Source organism: Sus scrofa, chromosome 1 (assembly GCF_054392235.1).
Source record: "Sus scrofa isolate SSC_HxYL_T2T_F1_AM1 chromosome 1, Sscrofa_HxYL_maternal_Yorkshire_Landrace_v2.0, whole genome shotgun sequence".
NCBI lineage: Eukaryota > Metazoa > Chordata > Mammalia > Artiodactyla > Suidae > Sus > Sus scrofa.
This window is the reverse complement of record NC_139383.1, coordinates 39,962,688-39,983,269: the sequence shown is the minus strand read 5'-3', so window position 1 is coordinate 39,983,269 and position 20,582 is coordinate 39,962,688. Positions and strand designations below refer to the sequence as shown.

The 20,582-nt window shown below is 38.7% G+C and overlaps 1 protein-coding gene across 8 annotated transcripts in view; it reads left to right on the top strand.

Annotated features, from left to right (window-relative positions):
• The window catches only part of PKIB (cAMP-dependent protein kinase inhibitor beta), a 108,939-nt gene that overhangs the window by 64,878 nt on the left and 23,479 nt on the right, over window positions 1-20,582 (top strand). Inside the window, exons 3-6 of one of the 8 annotated variants that reach the window (XM_085016183.1) lie at window positions 1,950-2,100; window positions 3,683-3,752; window positions 12,807-12,883; window positions 19,538-19,642. The exons of 1 other annotated variant lie outside the window; for it this stretch is intronic. In XM_085016183.1, the coding sequence (XP_084872309.1) occupies window positions 19,558-19,642 (85 nt within the window). In that variant the 5' untranslated portion in view covers window positions 1,950-2,100; window positions 3,683-3,752; window positions 12,807-12,883; window positions 19,538-19,557. The remainder of the gene's footprint in view (window positions 1-1,949; window positions 2,101-3,682; window positions 3,753-12,806; window positions 12,884-19,537; window positions 19,643-20,582) is intronic. 6 more of the 8 variants (XM_085016185.1, XM_021088778.2, XM_021088787.2 and 3 more) reach the window with 6 other exon arrangements.

Sequence of the window (20,582 nt, the reverse complement as noted above, 5' to 3'; positions counted from 1 at the left end):
ATTGCAGTGAGCTATGGTGCAGTGAGCTATGGTGACGTGGCTTGGATCCCGCATTACTGTGGCTGTAGTGTAGGCTGGCAGCTACAGTTCCCATTCGACCCCTTGCCTGGGAACTTCCATTTGCTGCAGGTACGGCCCTAAAAATTAAAAAAAAAAAAAAAAAACGAATAAAAAAAAACCCCATAAAACAAAGTAGGGATATCAAAGGGTAGGCAAGCATCCAGATTAATAATTTCAGCTACTTTATCTATTACATTGTCTTGAAATGGTTGCTCTTTTTCTATCTGCAGCCTAGTAGCCTTATCTCTAAAAAAGCGGTGTGGTCAAGTCTAGAAGAAAATATTTACAAAGTATGTCTGATAAAGAATGTATATCCAGAAAAAAAATTTTTAAATAGAAGTGTGGTCAAGTAATTTTCAAACTCTAGTCCTGGAGGGAGAGGAGAGAGAGAGAGAGTAGGTAGAGACTGGAAATGCTTTAGCTAGACCATTTCTGCTTGCATCTGTCGTGTATATTGGCCACCTGCTAGAGTTAGTTCATTTGGGAAAAAATATGTAAAAATAGTTTGAAAATAACTGGACTAATGATTTTCAAGATCTTTGCTAATTTACAACCCTGAATATCCATGTGTTTCTCATACAGTGGATTTCTGCTGGTCGACCCACACGTTGATCTGCTTCCCTTGCAAAGTCTGTAATAACCTTTGCTGAGACCATTGGCCTTTTTCCCTTCGGAATCTCTTAACCTTCATATATATATAAATGTATAGGTATATGTATATATGTTTAAAAGATATCACCTTTGGATCTTATATATATATAAAATATATATATATATAAAAAATGTGGTGAAATATAGATATATACATATACATAGATTTTACATATGTATTAAAAAACCTAGTATCTCCCTACCTATCTATACGTATATACACACACACACACACACACACTCGTGTGTGTATATATATATATATACATCTCACCAGGTTTTCTCTAGATTTAATTGTAGTTCCAAGAGAGATAATGGAGAAAGACCTTGTATAGTAGAAATGTCTTTTAAATTCTTCATCCAATCTGAAGGTTTAGGAAGACCATATTAGAACACTTATTTATATTTACAGTATTTTTATTTTATTTTAAATTTCTGTTAATGTTATTTAACATACATGACAATGATAATGATATATAAATTATAGTTGTCATTAATAGAGTAATACTATAATTTATAAAAATAAATATTCATAGGTAGGAAATGTATGCTCAAAACAATTCGTCGTTGTTGTTGTTAGGGGCGTGTCACTGTCCTTAAAAACCTCTTCAGGAATTGCTTCTCTTTTGGCAGTAAAGTTTTTGATTATTGATCATTTAAAGGATAAGTAGAGACTCTCATTCTCTTTATTTATAGTGTATTTGTATTTAGCATATCCCTCATAAATCTGAATTTTGATATATGTGAGGAATCAAAGCTACATATGAATACTATTTTTAAAGCCCCTTGCCTGAGTATATTTGAGTGTAGTATAACCTTCAAAGAAGTGGAGAGGTAAAAATAATTATGCCACTCTTCTATGTCTTTCTCTCTTTTAATTCTATTACAATGGGCAGATATAGGTGGAAATTCATAAAATAAAAAAATATAAACCTGAAAAAGTATAATAGTATAGATTTTTTAAAAACATGCATTTATTAGATACAAATAACAGTGTTTAGTTTTATCTAATTGACTTTAAACTGGATTCCTGTTTGCAGTTTCTACTAGATCTTTGCTAAGAGCCATATGCAAATGTTTGAAATAAATAGGATTACAAAAGTATTTTTCTTAATCTTGTTCTTTCAGGAGTGCATATTGCATCGTACTACATAAATTTTGAAGCTTATAAATTTTTATTTTGTTACTGCTTCCCATATGATCGTTTTATTCATTTATTTTTCTCTTCCTCTTCTCAGTTCCTTATATTCAGTCTGAACAAATAAGACTCATTTGAAGAGAAACAGTCTCAGATACACAATGAGAGGAACAGTGAAAACCATATAGGAAGCTGGGTAGAAGAATGTGGTTAAAAGCTGTCCCCTTTGGATTTTAAATTCTTCCACCATAGTAAGTGTGCATTGAGGCATCTCTGAGTCTGAAAAGCACTTCACAAACCTTGACATTCGACAGATTTTTATTGCATCCCTCCTAACATGTGCAAGGTGAATGAGTCATGGTCTGTGCCCTCAAAAGGCTTTAAAAAACTTTTGTGAGGTGGAGGGGTGGGAAGGCAGGTACTAATCAGAAATTAATAACATAGGTGATAAGTTCAACAACAGAGATAGACCAGAGGGTTTTGGAGCACAGAGGAGGGAACCTACCTAGTCTGAGGGGGCACAGAAGGCTTCTGATAAAGTGGTTCCCAAGTGAACCCTGAATGGATGAATATGTGTTAGCTGGAGAATGGGGAGGGGGGTGAGAGCAGAGTTTGGGTCTAGAGTAGTCGGGCATTGGGGAAAAGGAAGGAGAGGCAGATTAGGGCCAATTCTTGGAGGGCACCATGCCCCCTGTGAAGGGGTTTTGACTTGATCCTGTAGGTGATGGGAAGGCTGTGATGGATTAATCACATAATGTTCATGAGCAGATTTACTTTCAAATAATTCCATCTGACATCTGTGTAAAGAATGGATTTGCAGGGCCAGAATGAATAGAAGAAAATCATTTAGAATGCTGTTGCAATTGTCCATTAAGAGGAAATGGCAGGCTGAGTGGGAGTGGTGGAGGGTATGTGGGAAGTGCCCTATTGCTGTCAGTGGTTAATGTAAATACCTTTGTTTCATACTCCTATTATTTTTCACCCTTCTTGGGTCAGATGCTCAGCCTTGAGATACAGGACCCTGTCTGTGAAGAGAAATTGCATGGTAGTTTACCTTCCTTTCTTGGAGCAAGATGGTTGGATTTCTTTCACAGGGTCTCCATGTGGGTAATGAGAATATTGGTACAATGCTTCAAGGCACTTAAAAAAGATGTAAAAGATTCTCTATGGTCATATTGTAAAAGCATACTATGTTTCTACAATTCCCAAAGGTGTAGCCATGCCAAATGTTTTCTTAATAGTCGTTTTCTATGCCTACAAGTGTTTGCTATAATGGACGGTTGTTTTTATGCGATGATTTCTAGACTTGACTCTTTAAATTTTTTTTTTCTTTTTAGGGCCACACCTCTGGCATATGGAAGTTCCCACGCTAGGGATCAAATCAGAGCCTATGTCACAGCTACAGCAACAGATCTGAGCAGCATCTGTGACCTACACTGCAGCTTGCAACAACACCGGATCCTTAACCTACTGAGCAAGTCCAGGGATTGAACCTGCATCCTCATGGATACTAGTCAGGTTCTTAACAGGCTGAGCCACAATGAGAACTCCTCTATTTGACATTAATTCCTAACAGCACTGATTCAGTGATGATTCATTGCATTTTGTAGCTGGCAATCCTACATTTGTTATTTGAAATGAAGTCTTTTGACTTTTAGTAGAAAACTTTATCATAGAATTGGAGGTTCTGCTTTTCTCAAGAATATCAAGCAGGTCATGGTGTTTACTAGCTTTAAGTTAAAAAAAAGAGGCAAATGATATAAATTTGGTGATATGACTGGATTTTCACCTTTTCTTGTTCTTCATAGTTGTTTTTTTTTTTTTAATTTACAGGAAAAGGGGTTAATCAGAGTTTCTCCCTATACCTGTCTTAGAAATAACAGCATATTTTAATCAGAGATTTGTAAGTATTTTTTTCTTCTTTATTTAGGAAATTAGATATTGATTTTGTAGAAGAAATGGCTCCCTCAATAAAACACTTGACAGGATACAGCATTTCAGTCAGAGTTCACATACAAAATTTGAATGAGAGTGCAACAAGCACAAAACTCACCCTTTAAAAAACAAAACAAAGGAAATATATTCTTAGAAAACCTTCACCAAATCTATCTACAACTAGTGAATGTCTGAGTTATTTTTTTTTGGCAGCTTCTCTTTCTAGATATCATTTCCATGACATTTCCCCCTTTGTAAAATATCTGTGTGTTCATACATTTTAGAAAGTCTGTAACATCAGTGGGAAAGAAGAGGAAAAGAGAGAATTAACACAGAAAAGGGGGAGAATTTGAATTCCGTTAAAAGTTATATGGCTTTGGGCAAATTTGTGTTTTCCATTAATGCTTTTGGTGGATTTAAAAAACAAACAAAAAAAACAAAGCAAGCTAGATCTCGTAACAGCTATGGTCCATTTGGTTTCGTCATATTTATGAAATGCCTATTATTATGCTATATCTAAATTTGTTAACTCAGGAATAGGGGATCTGGTAAACCTTTCCTATTTCAACTTAGTGAGGGATCAAGATAAGCACATCTTTTCACCAACAAATATTTTATTAGATGAATTGAGAAGAACCAGCGAGGGAGAAAGGAAAACACTCTGTCCTAAAAATGTATCTGTAGTAGTAGCATTTTATATTTCATTCCCTGAAAGATATTTCAGGTCTAATATAGACTTACTCTAGCACTAAATCAAGTAGTTGGCATACTGAATGGAAAGGCATACAGCTTAGGGACCATGGTATAAAGACAGATTAATGAAGCAGAGTCAAGTAACTAAGGTCTGGAGCTGGGTGGGCTTCTCACCAGGTGAGAGTCCTTGGACAACATACTTCAGGTTTCTCAACATACTTCAGGTTTCTCAACAGTAACAGTTTGTGTTTGAAGGTGGTTGACTAGATGTGATGATTACCTTGGATCATTTTATGATTCTAGGTCACCCTTTAAATACTGTTGCGGAGTATTTGCTAGTCATGGTAACTTGGCTAATCTATGATCATTATAATGACATTAACATTTTGAAGTAGCTAATAAAACCAGCCAACAGGAACTGAGACATATTGCTAACTTGCTTCATCAGATAAGATCTCAGCACATTGTTTAATTAAAAGGTTGTACTGAACTCTTAATTGCATATTCTATAGCAGTGTAGGCTGTTCTTTAGCTATGTGGCATTAGTTTTCAGTTCCACTGTATCCATTTACGAATCTTGTGGTTTGGAGGAAGTTACCTGAATGCTCTACTGCTTCAATTTGTCAATAAAATGAGGGTAATGCATGCTTATATCACAGCTTTGTTATGGGATTAAATGCAATGTTGAAATACAGTATAAATAATAATGATGAATAGACCCCTACCGCAATCATAATTTCCTGTCTTTATTATATTTTGTAGACTTTTTGAGGTTTTTCCCATGTAATGATTTCATTTGTCAGCATCTGTAAGCTGTTTACAAAATCACTGAAAGTATTGTTAAAATGCAAATTTTGGGCCACATTCCCAGATGTTTTTAACAAACATCTTAGATAATTCACATGAATATGATGTACAAGCTACCCTTTGAGAAACACTAATTTTGCTTTCAAAATGAGCCCTAAACCAGTTGATCATTAAAGTCACACGATAGCTTTGTAAAAAATATTCCTAGGGTTCCATCTTGAAGATTCTAATTTGGCAGATCAGGTGCAAGGTGCTGGAACTTGTTTTCCAAAAGTTGCCACACTGTTTTTGATGTTTGCAAACCACTGCTTTATAGCCTTACCATATCTATATATTTTTATTCATAAAGCTTTTGGCTCTGCTTACCATGTATGGATGAGGAGATACCGTTATGGATATGTGCTGCAACTAGTTCAATGAAGTCACAGGAGTGAAAAGGATGAAACTGGATGTCTGCCTTTGCATGCATTAACCAAATCAACAGACTTCTTACCCTTGATTGTGTAGCTGAATTATGTAAATCCAAATGCTAAGCCTGTGCATGGAAGAATCCTTGTGTAAGAAGAGACTATAGGAGACCATCTACAGATGATTTCAGAGATTTGCCCAAGGCCATGGGGAAGAGTAGGACTAACTCTTAGATTTCTGCCCTAGCTCAGTTCCATTTCCATCACCATCAGCTGACTCTGACTCAGCCGTTTCAGGTATCTGCAACACCTATGAAACCAGTTTCTCTAGTGTTGGCTGTAGGCTTCCCAGCAGTTATAGAAAGTGCTCTGTGAGTCAGCTTTCCTACTTACCTGTCCAGCTGTCTGAAAGTGAAAGCTTTTTTTCTTTTCTGACTCTAGTTCTCTGTCCTAAAGAAAAAGAAGCAGGAAGGCCACTGAGGGACTGAAAGTACTCACCAGGGAGGCAGCCTGTTCCAGCACTGGCACCATCTTCTCGATCACCTTTTTTTCTTTCTTTTCTTTTCTTTCTTTTCTTTCTTTTCTTTTCTTTTCTTTTCTTTCTTTCTTTCTTTCTTTCTTTCTTTCTTTCTTTCTTTCTCTCTCTCTCTCTCTCTCTCTCTCTCTCTCTTTCTTTCTTTCTCTTTCTTCCTTCCTTCCTTCCTTCTTTTCTTTTTCTTTCTAGGGTTGCACCTGCAACATATGAAAGTTCCCAGGCTAGGGGTTGAATCGGAGCTGCAGCTGTCAGCCTACACCACAGCCGCAGCAGCCTGGGATCCAGGCCACATCTGTGACCTATGCTGCAGCTTGAGGCAATCTCAGATCTTTAACCCACTGAATGAGGCCAGAGATGGAACCCACATCCTCATGATACTAGTTGGGTTTTTATCCTGCTGAGACACAATGGGAAATCCTCAATCACCTTCTTGATTCTTTGTCTTGGCCAGAACCATCTGTGCCTTTTCTCAAACTCCATATCTCTAGATGGCAGAGCCGTCATCATTTTAGTCTGTCTTCTTATTTTTGCATCATTTTTTTCCTTTTGACATCCCTTATATCACTTTAATTGCCCTTATTTAGACATTGTTCAGCTCTGAAATGCCCTAAGTTCAACAAGTATTCAGTACTACTACTCTATCCCAAGAACAGTCTTGGGTATTAGAGATGTAAAATGAATCCAGCATGGTCCTAGTTTTGGAGGAGTTCACATTACCACAGGGAGGGAGATCAGCGTAAACAATGCCACAAAAGTGCTTGAGCCACAGGAGCCATGGCTGCCACTTCTCGGGGAGTCCAAGAGGGGACACTGGTCTGTTTTGAGTGCAAAAATTATAACCCTCAGTGTAAATGGGAAGCATTTTGCAACCACATGAAGAGAAAGTTTTGAAGGCTTAATGAAGAGAGTTGATGCAATTGAGATTAATAAGACAAATGTCAGCATGATGGAGACACAGGGACCATGCCACATGTGGCCAAAGACCTGGGTCTTCTCCTCTTTGTGTCACCCCTACCCAATCAAGCCAGACTCTCTAGATCTCATTTGACTGCTTGTTCAATTCATTCAAATAGCATGATTTGTGTTACAGGCTGTCCTACATACTTGGGATGATATAGTCAGGTGGGGGCAAAGGTGCCTCCCAGACAAAGTGTTTTCTGAGCTGAGGCTTCAGGGTTGAGTCGTTGTTGACCTAGTGAAGAGAAGATTTGGAAGGAGAGTGCTGCAGCCAGTGGCCTGAATATAGAGGTGAAGGGACTGTGCCTGGGAGGTACATGTCCTAATTGGCCAGCAGTTTCTTTTGCCTGCAGAACCAGAGGGGAGGGTAGAGTGGCAAGGGGTGAGGCTGGGAAGTAAACAGAGTATAGATCAGGCAGGGTGGTGTGAGTCATCCTAAGGAACTGGGTGGCAGTTTTCTTGGCATAAGGGGAGTAGTCAAAGAACTGAGATAGTAATATTTGCTTGGCTAGTGCCGAGAATGGGCTAGAGGGCAACACAACGGAGGCAGGATAATGAGTGAAGAGGATCATCTAATCTAGAGAGGCTGGTGCCCTTAACGAGGGCAGTGAAAAGCTGAGCAGAGTTGTTGGGCTGTTGATTGAAGAGCTATTTAGAGAACAGACTATATGTCTGGATGATCACAGGGGATGGTTGGAAAGGATGCCTGCTGGGTTTCTGACTTGTGCAGCTGGGTGGCTTATAGTGCTGTTCACAGAGACAGAAAACCCAGGAGAAGGAACAAGTTTGAAAAGGAAGATGAAGATCTCTAACAGGAGAGGATGAGACCTGCTGATTTGTCCTGGGGCTCTTCAATATGGACTGGCCTTCCACATGCTGAGAATATCACACACGTTGTCCCACTTAATCTTCTCAACTGTGGGAGGTATTATTATGTGCACTCAAAAGATGTGGGAACTGAGGCTCAGAGAGCTTAATGCCTCCCCTAACATGCCTCAGTTAACAAGTCGTGGAGCCAAAAGTTCAGACCAGAATGCTAAGTCAGGTGTATTTCATTCTATAGCACACATACTTCTATCATCTTGCTTTCCTTTTAGCTCTGACACATTTAATTCTGTGAAAATAGGTCACTTTTAGAACACAGGTAAATTTAGACTTTATGGACTGTTAAATCGGAGGCATAAACTTGACCTTCTAGTTTATCATTATCTCTCACTTGGAGTGCTGCATCTGCCTCCAAACTCATCTCTTGAATCCAGTCTATTCCATTTGAAGCAGCCAAAGGGATCATTTTAAAATTTCGTTTTGATCCTCACACTCTTGCTTCAAAGACTTCAATGACTTTCCAGTGCTATTAGGATAGTAGATGGAATCCTCAACACGCCTCAATGATGTAGCGCCTATTAACTGAACTACTCCTTCTTGTGTCATTTTCTACCTTCTCTGCATTTAGGCCACACCGGCCTTCCTTCAGCTCCTGAACTGTACTGTGCTCTTCTCCTCTGCTAGAAACACTCTTTCTGCCTCTATACTAGCTGCTCCTTTTCTCCCTGTCTTAGTTCATATTGTCAATGCATCAGATTCTGATACAATCACATAAACCCTCATAATTCTTATCTACGACTTACCACAGTTTGTAATCATACATGGATTTATGTGGATTTTTTTTTCCTCACCCATTAGATCTCATAAAAGGAGTTACATAACTTTTTTTTTTTTTTTTTTTTTTTTTTTGTCTTTTTGCCTTTACGTGAGCCACTCCTGCGGCATATGGAGGTTCCCAGGCTAGGGGTCTAATTGGAGCTGTAGCCACCAGCTTACACCAGAGCCACAGCACTTGGGATCCAAGCCGAGTCTGCAATCTACACCACAGCTCACAGCAACGCTGGATCATTAACCCACTGAGCAAGGGCAGGGACAGAACCCGCAACCTCATGGTTCCTAGTCAGATTCGTTAACCACTGTGCCACGACGGGAACTCCTGGAGTTACATAACTCTTGCCAGGCATATCATTGGCATTCAATAGATGTTTTCGAAGTGAATTAATTAATTTATAAATGAATGAACATGAGTCTGGATTAGCTAATTTATGTTTGATTATTTAGTATATTACTGTTTAGAACTGAAAAAGAATATTTTTTGATTCCTGTGAAATAAACTGAATTTCAGTCATATACTATATTGTTTTTTAATACCTCAATGATATAGTATTTCCCCTGGTGTTACATTGTAATTGTACTTCCCTTTCTGAAGTCAATTTTCCTTTGGTCGATAAATGAAGCTAATTCCAACAGCACAGGGGTAATTACCAAATTGACATTTTTTTGAATTCAGCCAATTAAACCAAGGCAATTAAAACTTGGAAATGGCAACTATAAAAGAACAATATGTCATCATTCGGTGTTCCAGTAAAGGATAGAAATGTGTTATAATTTGTTTTTAAATGTCACATCTTTCTTGCACTTGCTAATTAAATGAGACTTTCCATCCCAGTCTTGCTGAAAATATTTTAGGATTTTCAGGAGTGATATCTTATTTTTTTTCCCTCAAGAATAGTTCTTGAGGGTTCCCTAGTGGTCTAATGGTTGGGATTTGGCGTTTTCACTGCTACGGCCTGAGATCCCACATCAAGTTGTTGTATGCAGTGGCAAGAAAAAGGAAAAGGAAAAGGCTCTCTGCCATGTGACCACCATACTCTCCCAAATGGGTAAGGGCTACAGAAGTGTGATGTTAATGGGTCAGCCCACGGCTCTAAACTGGAGATGGGCTGTCAGTCACAGGAGGCTCCCAAGACTCTGGGCTGAACAGATGATTGCACTGTGGGATGGAATATAGCATGAGAGATTTTGGCATTCTATTCCACACATGTATTGCTGAGGCCCTGTGGAATTGTCTACTGAACACCAACAGTCATGGTTATATAGCCTTTCCATCTCTAAGAGCTATCTGAGTGGCTTAGATTAGGTGAATGTTAAATGATTTTTTTCTTTAGCTTGACCAACCTATAATACCAGATGGAAGAAGAGGGGAAAGGGGGAATTGAGTGTTGGTGGAGGAAGGCTGACATGTTAGTTATTAAAGTTATGGTTGTTACAGGAGACAAGGCCTAGAGGTGAGGCCTTTTCCCATTACAAATTACACTCACCATATCCACTAGTGATCTTATGTTAAAAGTAGTTTTTATACTTGAAAAAATTAGAAACTGTCATTATTGTGGGATTAGAACCGCCCCGTACGTACAGTGATATGGTATTTAGACTTGATTCTGAAATTGCCTGGATCTCCGTCATACCAGCAATCTGGTCTTTCCCCTACCTTTGAAATCAGAGTTGCTTATATGTTGTTGTTTAATTTTTGTTTATTAATTTGCTGATGAGCAGAGTTCCTTCTAGCCCCCAAATTCTCATATATCTTCAAGTCACTTATATGTTGTCAATTTTTTTGTGTTTCTCTTGACAGTCTTTAACGGCATTGATTAGTTTGACTTTGCATCAATTCTATTAAATTGTAAAAATAGGAAAGAGGAACTGGATTAGACATGCTGTGGTTAAGGTCAGATAGACATTTGAGTCTCTTTTGAAAAATGTTACATTTCAGTTTTTTAAATTAGCCTATTAAAAATTTTATCTGTATTTTTAAATACAGAAAGCACACTTAGTATCTTCACCCAGCTACTGAACTTCGTAGGTCATTAAGAGAAGTTATTCACTTGCCCCCAGTTATAGATGGTGGTAGAATTAGGAAATGAATCATATATTTCCATACTACCCTTAATGTTAAAAATGGAAGTTACCACTTAAATAAATTAAAGGGAGAGACCGTGCCAAAGTGCAGCTAGTATTTTTAAAATACAGTTTAAAAATTCTATTTATAATTATAATTACTACTATGTATATGAAAAATAGAAATGAGAATTACTCAACATATATTTCTCAGATAAATCTGGAGGAAGGTTATAGAAAGGATTAAAAGAAAGAAGATTCTTAGCCTCAAAAGAATGTACCTCATGTAAAAACACAGCAGCAAAAGGGCTGCTCATCTTGGCCTCAGTTGAACAAATGCAATGCCTATAGGAAAAAAAATAGCAAAAATATTACTTGTCTGGGCTAGCTTATCTTAAATGTCTTAATTAACACTCTGTTGAGGCTAAGATGTGTGAAAAAAAGAATGTATATATGTATAACTTCTGCACAGCAGAAATTGACAGAACACTGTAAATCAAGTATAATAAAAACAAAAAAAATTTTAAATGAATTAATGTAATTCCCACACATATGGCTGTATGGACATATTATGTGTCATTTTCTGATCACTGTAAATTCATGGAAAAGCATATATATATATAATTTTTCTATGTTATATTCAGTGTGTTTCTTTTTTATATAAAAATTAACTAAAAAAATACATCAAAGAAACATGGCGTTTCAGACTACAGAAAGCCTTCTAATTTAGAATTTACTGGGAAACAGGTTTTGAATTTTAATCTTGGCATGGTCTTTAAAACATAAATACTACTCGAGTTAACAGAAGATAGAGACTTCTGCTTTCTGTCCATGCTTCAAAGAGATTTTGCTGGGGAAAGTGACACACACAAACAGGTAAAAAACAAACAAACAAACAAACAAATCCTGAAACCTATGGGTGTTTGTATTGTTTTCCTTATTTCCACCCCTGTGATAGGGAATTCTAAAAATTCCAGAATGCTTCTTTTACCCTCTGATGTATGATTACGTATTGTCACTGGCCTGCAGACCCTAGCATGCAAGGCTTTAAGGTTTTCAGAAACCTTAGTATTCTAGGTTGAAGTTATTTAGCTTGTAATTTAAGAGTCAACTCCTCTGAGACTGAAAGACTCAGGGACAGTTGCCTGGTGACACAAGAGTAACGTGAACCAGAACACTCATAATTCAAATGAAACAAGAGCTAGCATATACACGCTGATTTGTTTTTCTTCAAGCTCTACTTTTCAGTCCAAGTAAAATTTTTTTTAATAAAATTTATCCATCTAGTTCAGAAAATTCCAAGTTTTGAGGTTATTGTGACAAATACACCTAGTCCAGAGGTCTTAAAAATGAAGCAGATTGGCTTTTAAAAGCTTATAAGTGAATTAGAATATACTTTAATTCCTACTTACACTTTTCATTCCTGGCTATTTTTGATAAATGATTAGGGAATTTAGTTGGGTTTAAGTGTGTAAGATGAAAGGAGTGAAAGAGGTAACAGTTGAAAACTCCTTAATTACTAGAAAAAAACCTGTAAGAATCTAGGTTCTCCTGCCTACATTACAAATGAAAAACAAGGGGATACTTTAGTCATTGAGGATGCATTTCATGACAGGGACTAGGGAAACTGCCTCGGAGGGGTTAAAAGAACTGCCAATGTCATGTAATTTGTGGCACCAAAAACACAGGTTTTATTCCAACACCCTACCAACCTTAAAAATAGAAGATAAAATGCTGATAATTTAGGAAGGTCTTTCCTTCATCTTTTCCAAATCTCTCTCCTTTGCCATTAGCTAATTTGTGAAAATGCCACCATCATTGACAAGTTGGTGGTGGTGAACTTCCATTCTCTTGGGTGATACATACCCTGAAACAACATTATTTATGGATTTTTTTTCAGTGTATCACTAGGGAAAGATGGAGGAGAATCTGACCTAACTTCGATTCCAGTTCAGTTATTCTCAGACTTGTGTGATGGTAAGAATCTCCTAGAGTGCTTACAGTACATTAGCCTCAAACATATAGGATCTGAGGCTCTAGAAAGGCACCGGGAATCTGTATTGTTAAAAAATTCTTCCCTTGTGAATCTTCAGAGCAGGTAAATTTGGGAAACACTGCTCTGTGTCATCTCACATAAAATTAATTTCAGGTAAATAGGCTTTTTTACCCTTTGCTCTCTCTTCCTCTATTTCTCCCTCACTCCCCATTAGGATTTTTTAAAAAAATCTTAGGAAGAGCTAATTTGCTTTAAATTCACTTCATTAGTCTCCAGGTTGGCATAGGTGAGATATAGTTTTCCCAGAGACCTCATTTTTTTTTTTTTTTTTGGGCTTCTCCTTCCTTCCCACAATTTAATCAAGTGTAAAGGTGAAAAATCTAGTTCTCTGTGAAGTGGCTCATAACAAAGAAGAATTAATTTACACTGCCTGGTGTCAGGATGTAATATGATTATGTTGGCAAAGCTATAAAAAGAAATATCCAAAGCTTATTTTTAAAAAAGTTGAAAGAGGTCACTATTAGAGCACATGGATGAAGCAGAATGCCTAATCAGTTAGTAGTTACTGGGCTAAAAGGATATTTAGGCTAAGGTGTACATAGCAAGGGCAGTTTGGAGAAGGTCACTAAATCCAATTATAGCTTTCGAGGGAGGAGTTCAGAATTTTACAATAAAATGCATATATTTTTGTCTTACTGCATACAAATAACTAAAAGATCTGGTAAATTCAGTGCCGTCAACTGTCATTTACCCCTACAGAATCCAAGTGGGTTTCATTCGCTGTGTTCTTTGGGGCCTTCTCTGCTTTGTAATCAGAAAATGTCTTTGCATAAAGTGCAAACTTATTTTCATACTTTAACAAAAAAACTAAAAGGAAAATTGCAGCAAAAAATTAATAAAGTCCAAATTAAACCAAAAAATGCTAGATTCTTTAAACGAACATTTACATCTACCTCTCTTGTCAATGAATTCTGCTAATTGTTGTGACATGGAAGTTGGAAAGTAAAACTAACACAACTGAAGATAATAATAATTAAATTATAGATAAAATTATACCACAAATAATAAGAATTTGCCTCCATTTTATTCCGTGAAAGATTTTAAGGCATCTACATATGTAGGTTTAGAGATTATGTAATTACACTGTATATATATATTATATAATAATTCATGAGAAGTATAAAGCGAACAAAAAGTAATTTTTATTCAGACTTGTACATATTATTTCCAACATATGATCTTCATTTTTAAGATTCAAAGTTGAAATAAAGTTTTCATGTCAGATGAATTGCTTGAACAATTCTGAGTTTAGTTTAACATCATGGAATATGTGTTCAAGGAGATAAAATATTCTCATTGAAGGAATTTGTACATATGGTGCTTAGCATAGGTGAGTTTTAGGTGGTTTCAGGATCCCTAACTTTATTACTCTAGTTATTTTTATTCTATTCCAATTTCTTTTTTTTTTTTTGGTCTTTTTGTCTTTTTGCCATTTCTTGGGCCGCTCCTGCGGCATATGGAGGTTCCCAGGCTAAGGGTCTAATCGGAGCTGTAGCCACCAGCCTACACCAGAGCCACAGCAACATAGGATCTGAGCCGTGTCTACAACCTACACCACAGCTCATGGCAACGCCAGATCCTTAACCCACTGAGCAAGGGCAGGGACCGAACCCGCAACCTCATGGTTCCTAGTCGGATTCGTTAACCACTGAGCCACAACAGAAACTCCTCTATTCCAATTTCTTTTCAATTTATAAAAGTACATGATTCCAGAAGGGAGGTAATATAATGAAATAATTAAAAGCCCATGTTTTGGAATCACATGTAACATAAATCCTAATTTAGTGCAAGTTCCTAAGATTTGGAAGATACAACTTCAGTTGTCTCATTGGAATTATGGAGATCATTCTCTATCTCTCTTCTGTATGTCTAACATTTGTTGTAAGGGTTAAATAAAATAATTTATATGAAGCAATTTAATACCTTGCTAAGTAAAGACTCTATATTAAGAGTAGCTGTTTTAAATGCACATAGATGATAATTATTTTAATTATCAACTAGGATTTATTTACTCCTTTATACTTCCTTTAATTCTTTCTATAGACACTATTTACTGAGCAATGTTATATATTATATAGAGTAAATGTACACAACTTTTTGATTAGCTTTTTCATAGTGAAAACAAAGAGCCATAGTCCTGAGAGTCAAAGTTTTCTCTAGAAAATAACTTGACTTTTTGAGAGAAAACTTTGAGCTATCTCAGCGTAGAGAACTGGGAACAGACTGTAGAATGGGAAAGAGTATATGATTACAAGAGTTTGTTTTGCTATTTCTGGGAGGGAATTGAATGGTTGACTAGCTGTTGGGAGACAATTCAAGATGTGTTGAGGCCCTAGGCAATGTCTGAGTCTCTGGGAAAGGTGCCCAGGACTCACTGGGTTGAGCCACAGGATGATTAAGCAATAGAAATTTGAGTGGGATTAGGAAATCCAGGTTTAGAGAGGACTGTGTCTTAATTCCCAGGGAAATTGAGCATCTTCAAAGCTCCATATCTAGTATAACCTTAGAAAGATAGAGAAGCATGGTGAGCCTCAGCAGATGGGCCTGAGTTCCGCTTCGTGGAGTTCCTGAGCCCTTACATGGGTACAGAAGAGATACAGAAATGACCTCAAGAAGGGTGCAGGGCAGTTTAAAAAGGCCATGGACCCTAAATGTCCTGAGGATGGAACAAAGAGGATGCAGCTGCATTTACCTCTTCTAGAAGCTATAGTTGGTTATACCTGAAACAGCAGCAGAGGACCCCAGTGCACAGTTGAGGAAGCAGGACAAGTTGCAGCTCAGTGAGAGTCATATGGACACAGGACATACATGAACCTGATGCCTTGTCCTCTCTATACTTAAGGCTCCCTTTCAAGAGGGAAAGAAGAATGGTATTGGTGGCAGGGTGTTTAAATTAACTCCTATTCACCCCATTGGTGGAGGAAGGATTCCCATCATAGCGTCATGGGGATGGGTAAACATGACACCTGCCACTGGACAGGTGAGGTCAGATGAAATGGACAGCAGTTTATTTATCACATACACTCACAGCCTTGGGAAAGAGGACCCCATGCAGGACCACACAGGGAATGAACTTGGAGACAAAGTGATCAGCCTGGGCTGTGAGAAGCAGGCTTGGCAACAGTAAGGGCAGGGTGCTTCTTGATTCCTGCAGGAGGATATATGATTGCCTTGTTTGAATAATTCTGCAGGCAGATGGGGAACTGAAACCCAGTACTCAGAGATGAGCAGGAATTGTGCCTGATGCCTTTGATAATGGGGGTGTTTAACTAGGAGATCTTATTTATGGGTACATAGTGGGAAAGGGAACTTGGGTTAGGCCATTCAAGACCCATTTTATTAAATATCAGGGCACCACATAATACTAATCCTTAACTTTTGATTTTATGCCACAATTGATCCTTGGTGCCCTGACATCAATTTAAACTTTGGTGATGATGGGGACTTTAAGGGAGCAAAGTAAGCACCTGACCAGGTACTTCAGATGTGTCCCCATTTTCAATCAGTAAAGGTAATTGAGAGGTCTGTGTAGCCTTGGTGTAAGGAGTGGGGATCTCCAGGAGGTGGGCATGAATCTTCCAGTTTGTGACTTAAATAGGAATTCTTTAAGGAACCCGTTAAGTCTCTTCAATTAAACTAACTTCCTGGAGCTGACTGCCTGGAGCCCTCAGGGGAGGTGGAAGTTTGACGGAATGCTTTCTTCAGGAGCTTAGCCCTGCATATCCCAGAAGAAAGATGAGTGTCTTGGTCACCCTCAGTAGTGTCTAGAACCCTGAAGAAGATACAGAACATCCTGGTGAGGCCTTGTACTGTGGCCTTAGTATATATGATCTGCTACTTTGATGTATATTATGGTATCTGTGGAGCAAGAGAGTCCCCGAGTTCTGTACCCCAAAGGGGGCAACCCCTTAAGTAATTACCCTAGAATTTATAATAATGTACAGATGGAGTCAACTGATAATTGTCTGAAAGGTACCACTTGTGCTGACTCTTGAGTCTTGTCCTTTATCAGGGACATTTTGCTTAAATGATGAAAAGCAGCAGCTGTCCTCTGAGCACTATCATTTATCATGGTAGTGATATCATTAGTAAAGTGTATGAAGGTCCATTGCTATTCATTCAGCTGATCCCCAAAAGGCACCCCAGGTATCAAAGGACTCTGGTGCAGGGGTGACCTCTTCTAGCATTGTGACATTAATCACAGGATTGAAGACAGGAGGCCACCCCCTCTAACAGATGAAATATGCCATCCTAATGGTGCATAGTGCAAGGCTGAGAAAGGCAGTTTCTTGCATCAGAAGTCTATGGGCAACTTACAGCCGTCATAGGTGGTCCAGAGATTCTAGGAGGCATAGGATAAGGTTGCTGAAGCCTCTCCAGTAAAGAAGGCTCTGAGGGCACAGATGAGTGCTCGTTGATTCCAGTGTAGACAGACTTCCAGAGTTTTTTGTTGGGAAGAGCTCCCTTTATGGTGGGCTGATTTGGAAGAAACAGCATCAATGACATTAAGTAATATTTGTAAATGAGGAATATGTTGTCTTCAGAACTCAAAAAGAACTAAAAGATATTGAACTTGTATTAACCTTGTGGATACTTAGAGGGTCAATATCTGTTTCCTGATGATGTCAGGAAACTTTCAGTTTATCAAGTAACTTTCAGGAACCTAATGGAAGTGGCAGGTCCATGCTCTATGTGTGGACAATGGTTTATCCCCTTTCTGTGAGCTCCTTTGTGAGTATTCATGTGTCTTCAATGGGTACGTCACACAAATCTCCTTGGAGGAGGTAGTCACGGATGTAATGTCATACCTGCGCTCCTGGAGAAGGGTGGATATCGTTAAGATCTTGCCTATAGAGATTGTGCACAATGGCAAGGCTGCTGAGGTATCCCATAGGTAACCTTTTAAGTGTGGATTGTGTCCCTTTAGTGATAAAGACAAATGTTGGCTGAGAAATGGTAGAATTAGACATTGAACAGAATATAGTGGCCAAATTTGTAGCAGCAAAACATTTGCCAGTTGCTGATTGGATAGAGTCAGCAGTTTCCATAATTGAGTTGTTGAACAAAGAGGCCTTAATGGGATAGGACCGTGACTTTATACTTGCAGCAGTCCACTATGGTGTGCTATTCATTTGTTCCAGGTTTAAGAACAGGTCAAAATAGGACTGGTAAATGGAGAAGCAGTGGGGATAACAATCCTTCACTTGTTTCTTCTTATATAAAACAAGTTTTAATCCTTGAAGACCCTGTTTAAAATTACCTTGAGTCATGTTAATTGTTTTAACTGGGGTAGGGGAGGTCATGGGTTCTCATTTTGTCAAATCAATTTTTAGCATCAAAGACTTAATTTTCATTTATTTTTCACTGGGTTAGAGTTTCTGTGCCCACACTGGGATGTTTGGGGCAATGAGTGCAATAAGTATGGGGAATTTAAGCAAAATAACATTCTGATGGTTAAGGTGATACATATTTATTTGTCTTCTCTTTTATATTCAGTAACCCCCTAAGTAAATCTCCCATTATGGGGGATATGATATTTAAATTTAGTGGGATTCCCAGGTATAACTGTAATTTTAACTCTAGTATTGGTTAAAGCCATAAAGGTTTGCCACTTGGTGAATTTCAGCAAATTTTAGAGTTAATTCAAAATCTATATAGAGAAGCACAAAAGCCAATCTGTGTCCTCTCATCGTCGGCTATATAAATTAATTCAGTAAATTCTGAATTTTCAGTTGGGTCAGATTGTGCACTTTTATTTTATGTTATTTTTTTCTTAGTGTCCTCCTCACAGTATCCAGGTTTCTTTCTTTCCTTATTTCGTTTATACTATTATTGTGCTTGGTCACTGGATATGCTTGAGGGTGGGGTGGTCCTCTTTACCCTGATTGTTTAATAAGTTGCCTCCTCCAGAGACCCTCAAACTAGTATTATCAGGGCTAGGGGTCTACCTCAGCAATGGTTGATTTATATGGCTTAATCAACCTGGGCTTAGGTTGGGTTTGAATTATCCCCTTCATGGCACCATAAGGGTACCATGAATGTTTTCCTATAATCTTGAGAATTAAGGTCTTTGTTGCAGCAGGGACATAGGCAGCAGAATGGTGCAGCGGAAGAGAGGTGGGCCTACAACCCACACTTGATGGATCAAAACCATCCTCTGCTGCAGTCCCTTTGCTGGTATGTGGGCTTCTGCCTTGTTTTTCTTTTTCTTTTTTTCCCCCTCTGGGAATACTCTGCGTTTCTAGGCATGTAAATTTGCAGTTTTCACTCTCTATCTGTACAATCACCTGCCTATCCCCTTCTGGGTGTTATGGGGAAATGTTGAGGAGCTTAGTGGCCTTTCTCATCCATGAGCAGAATGTCAGTCTCCCAGGGATAAAGGTCCACATCTGCCAGAGCCATTTTGTCTATGACTTGGATGGAGGCCATAAGCCCCATGATTGCAAGCTTAGCCCTCTGGTGTGCTGAGCAAAGCCTAGGTGCATTGGCTATGGGTTTTGCATTGGGAGAGCAGTTGAGTACCAAATGCTCCTTCCTCTCCCCACCTTTTTTTTTTTTTTTTTTTTTTTCATCAGCCCCTGGGACACAGGCCGCCATGGATGTGCACCTCGGTAATCCTGGGTGTCAGGAGAGTGCAAGCAACAGCCTCAAGGGAAGCGGCAGCACAGAAAACCAGCAAGGTCACTACCCTTGCATGAACAACAGTATCAACTGGGAATATGACATGTTTGCTTCTGTGTGGGCTGGCGGGCTCCTTCCTTTACACAAACCTCACAAGAGATTGTCTCTGGGCCTGTTCCAGAGGTGCACAGTTACAAACAGAGTCTGTTTAGCTTCTCCAAGCAGCCAGTGACAGTCACCAAGCTAGATGCAGTGACCTGGCCTGACCTTGGTGAGCAAGATGAAGCACTGACTGGTTATGGTGCTGTGTTTTCCCTGCCTTTACAGGTGGCTGCCTCAGAGACCTCCCCTGCCAAACACAGGCTAAACCTGGCAGCACCTTTGTAGGGTAAATTAACAAATCTCATCTTGGGGACAGAGAATTTCAGGGCAGAAAGAGTGCAGTGACTAACAAAGACAACAGAGTACCACACAGGACATAGTTCAAACCTGCCAGAAATTAGTGGTTCCATCTCAGACGGATGTGGTTCCATCTCATTGTATCATGGAAGCATATAAGTTGACCAAGAGTAGCTAATTAAAGTTGACGAGGTATCCTCGGTCATGGTTAGGCATGTCATGTGGTTCATGACACCAGTGGTTTTTATTGCCTCCAACTCATCCCACCAGTGAGGGAGAGTGTCCTGTCCTATGGATATGGGGATGGCTAAACACACAACACTTGGCAGATGAGATTGACAGCAGATTATTAGTTACATACATTCACTGCCCAGGGAGAAGGACACTATACGTCATACACAACCTCATGGGCCGTGTAATCAGGAACAAGGGCTGTAGGAAGCAGACTTTGTAGTAACAAGAGGGTGTGGTGCCTCCTGGTTCTCACTAGAGGATGTGATTGACTTGTTTGAATAATTCCACTGTGTACTCAAGGATATGCAGGAATGGAGACTGGTCCCTTTGATAAAGAGGGTTGTTTAACTAGAGTACCTTTTCCGT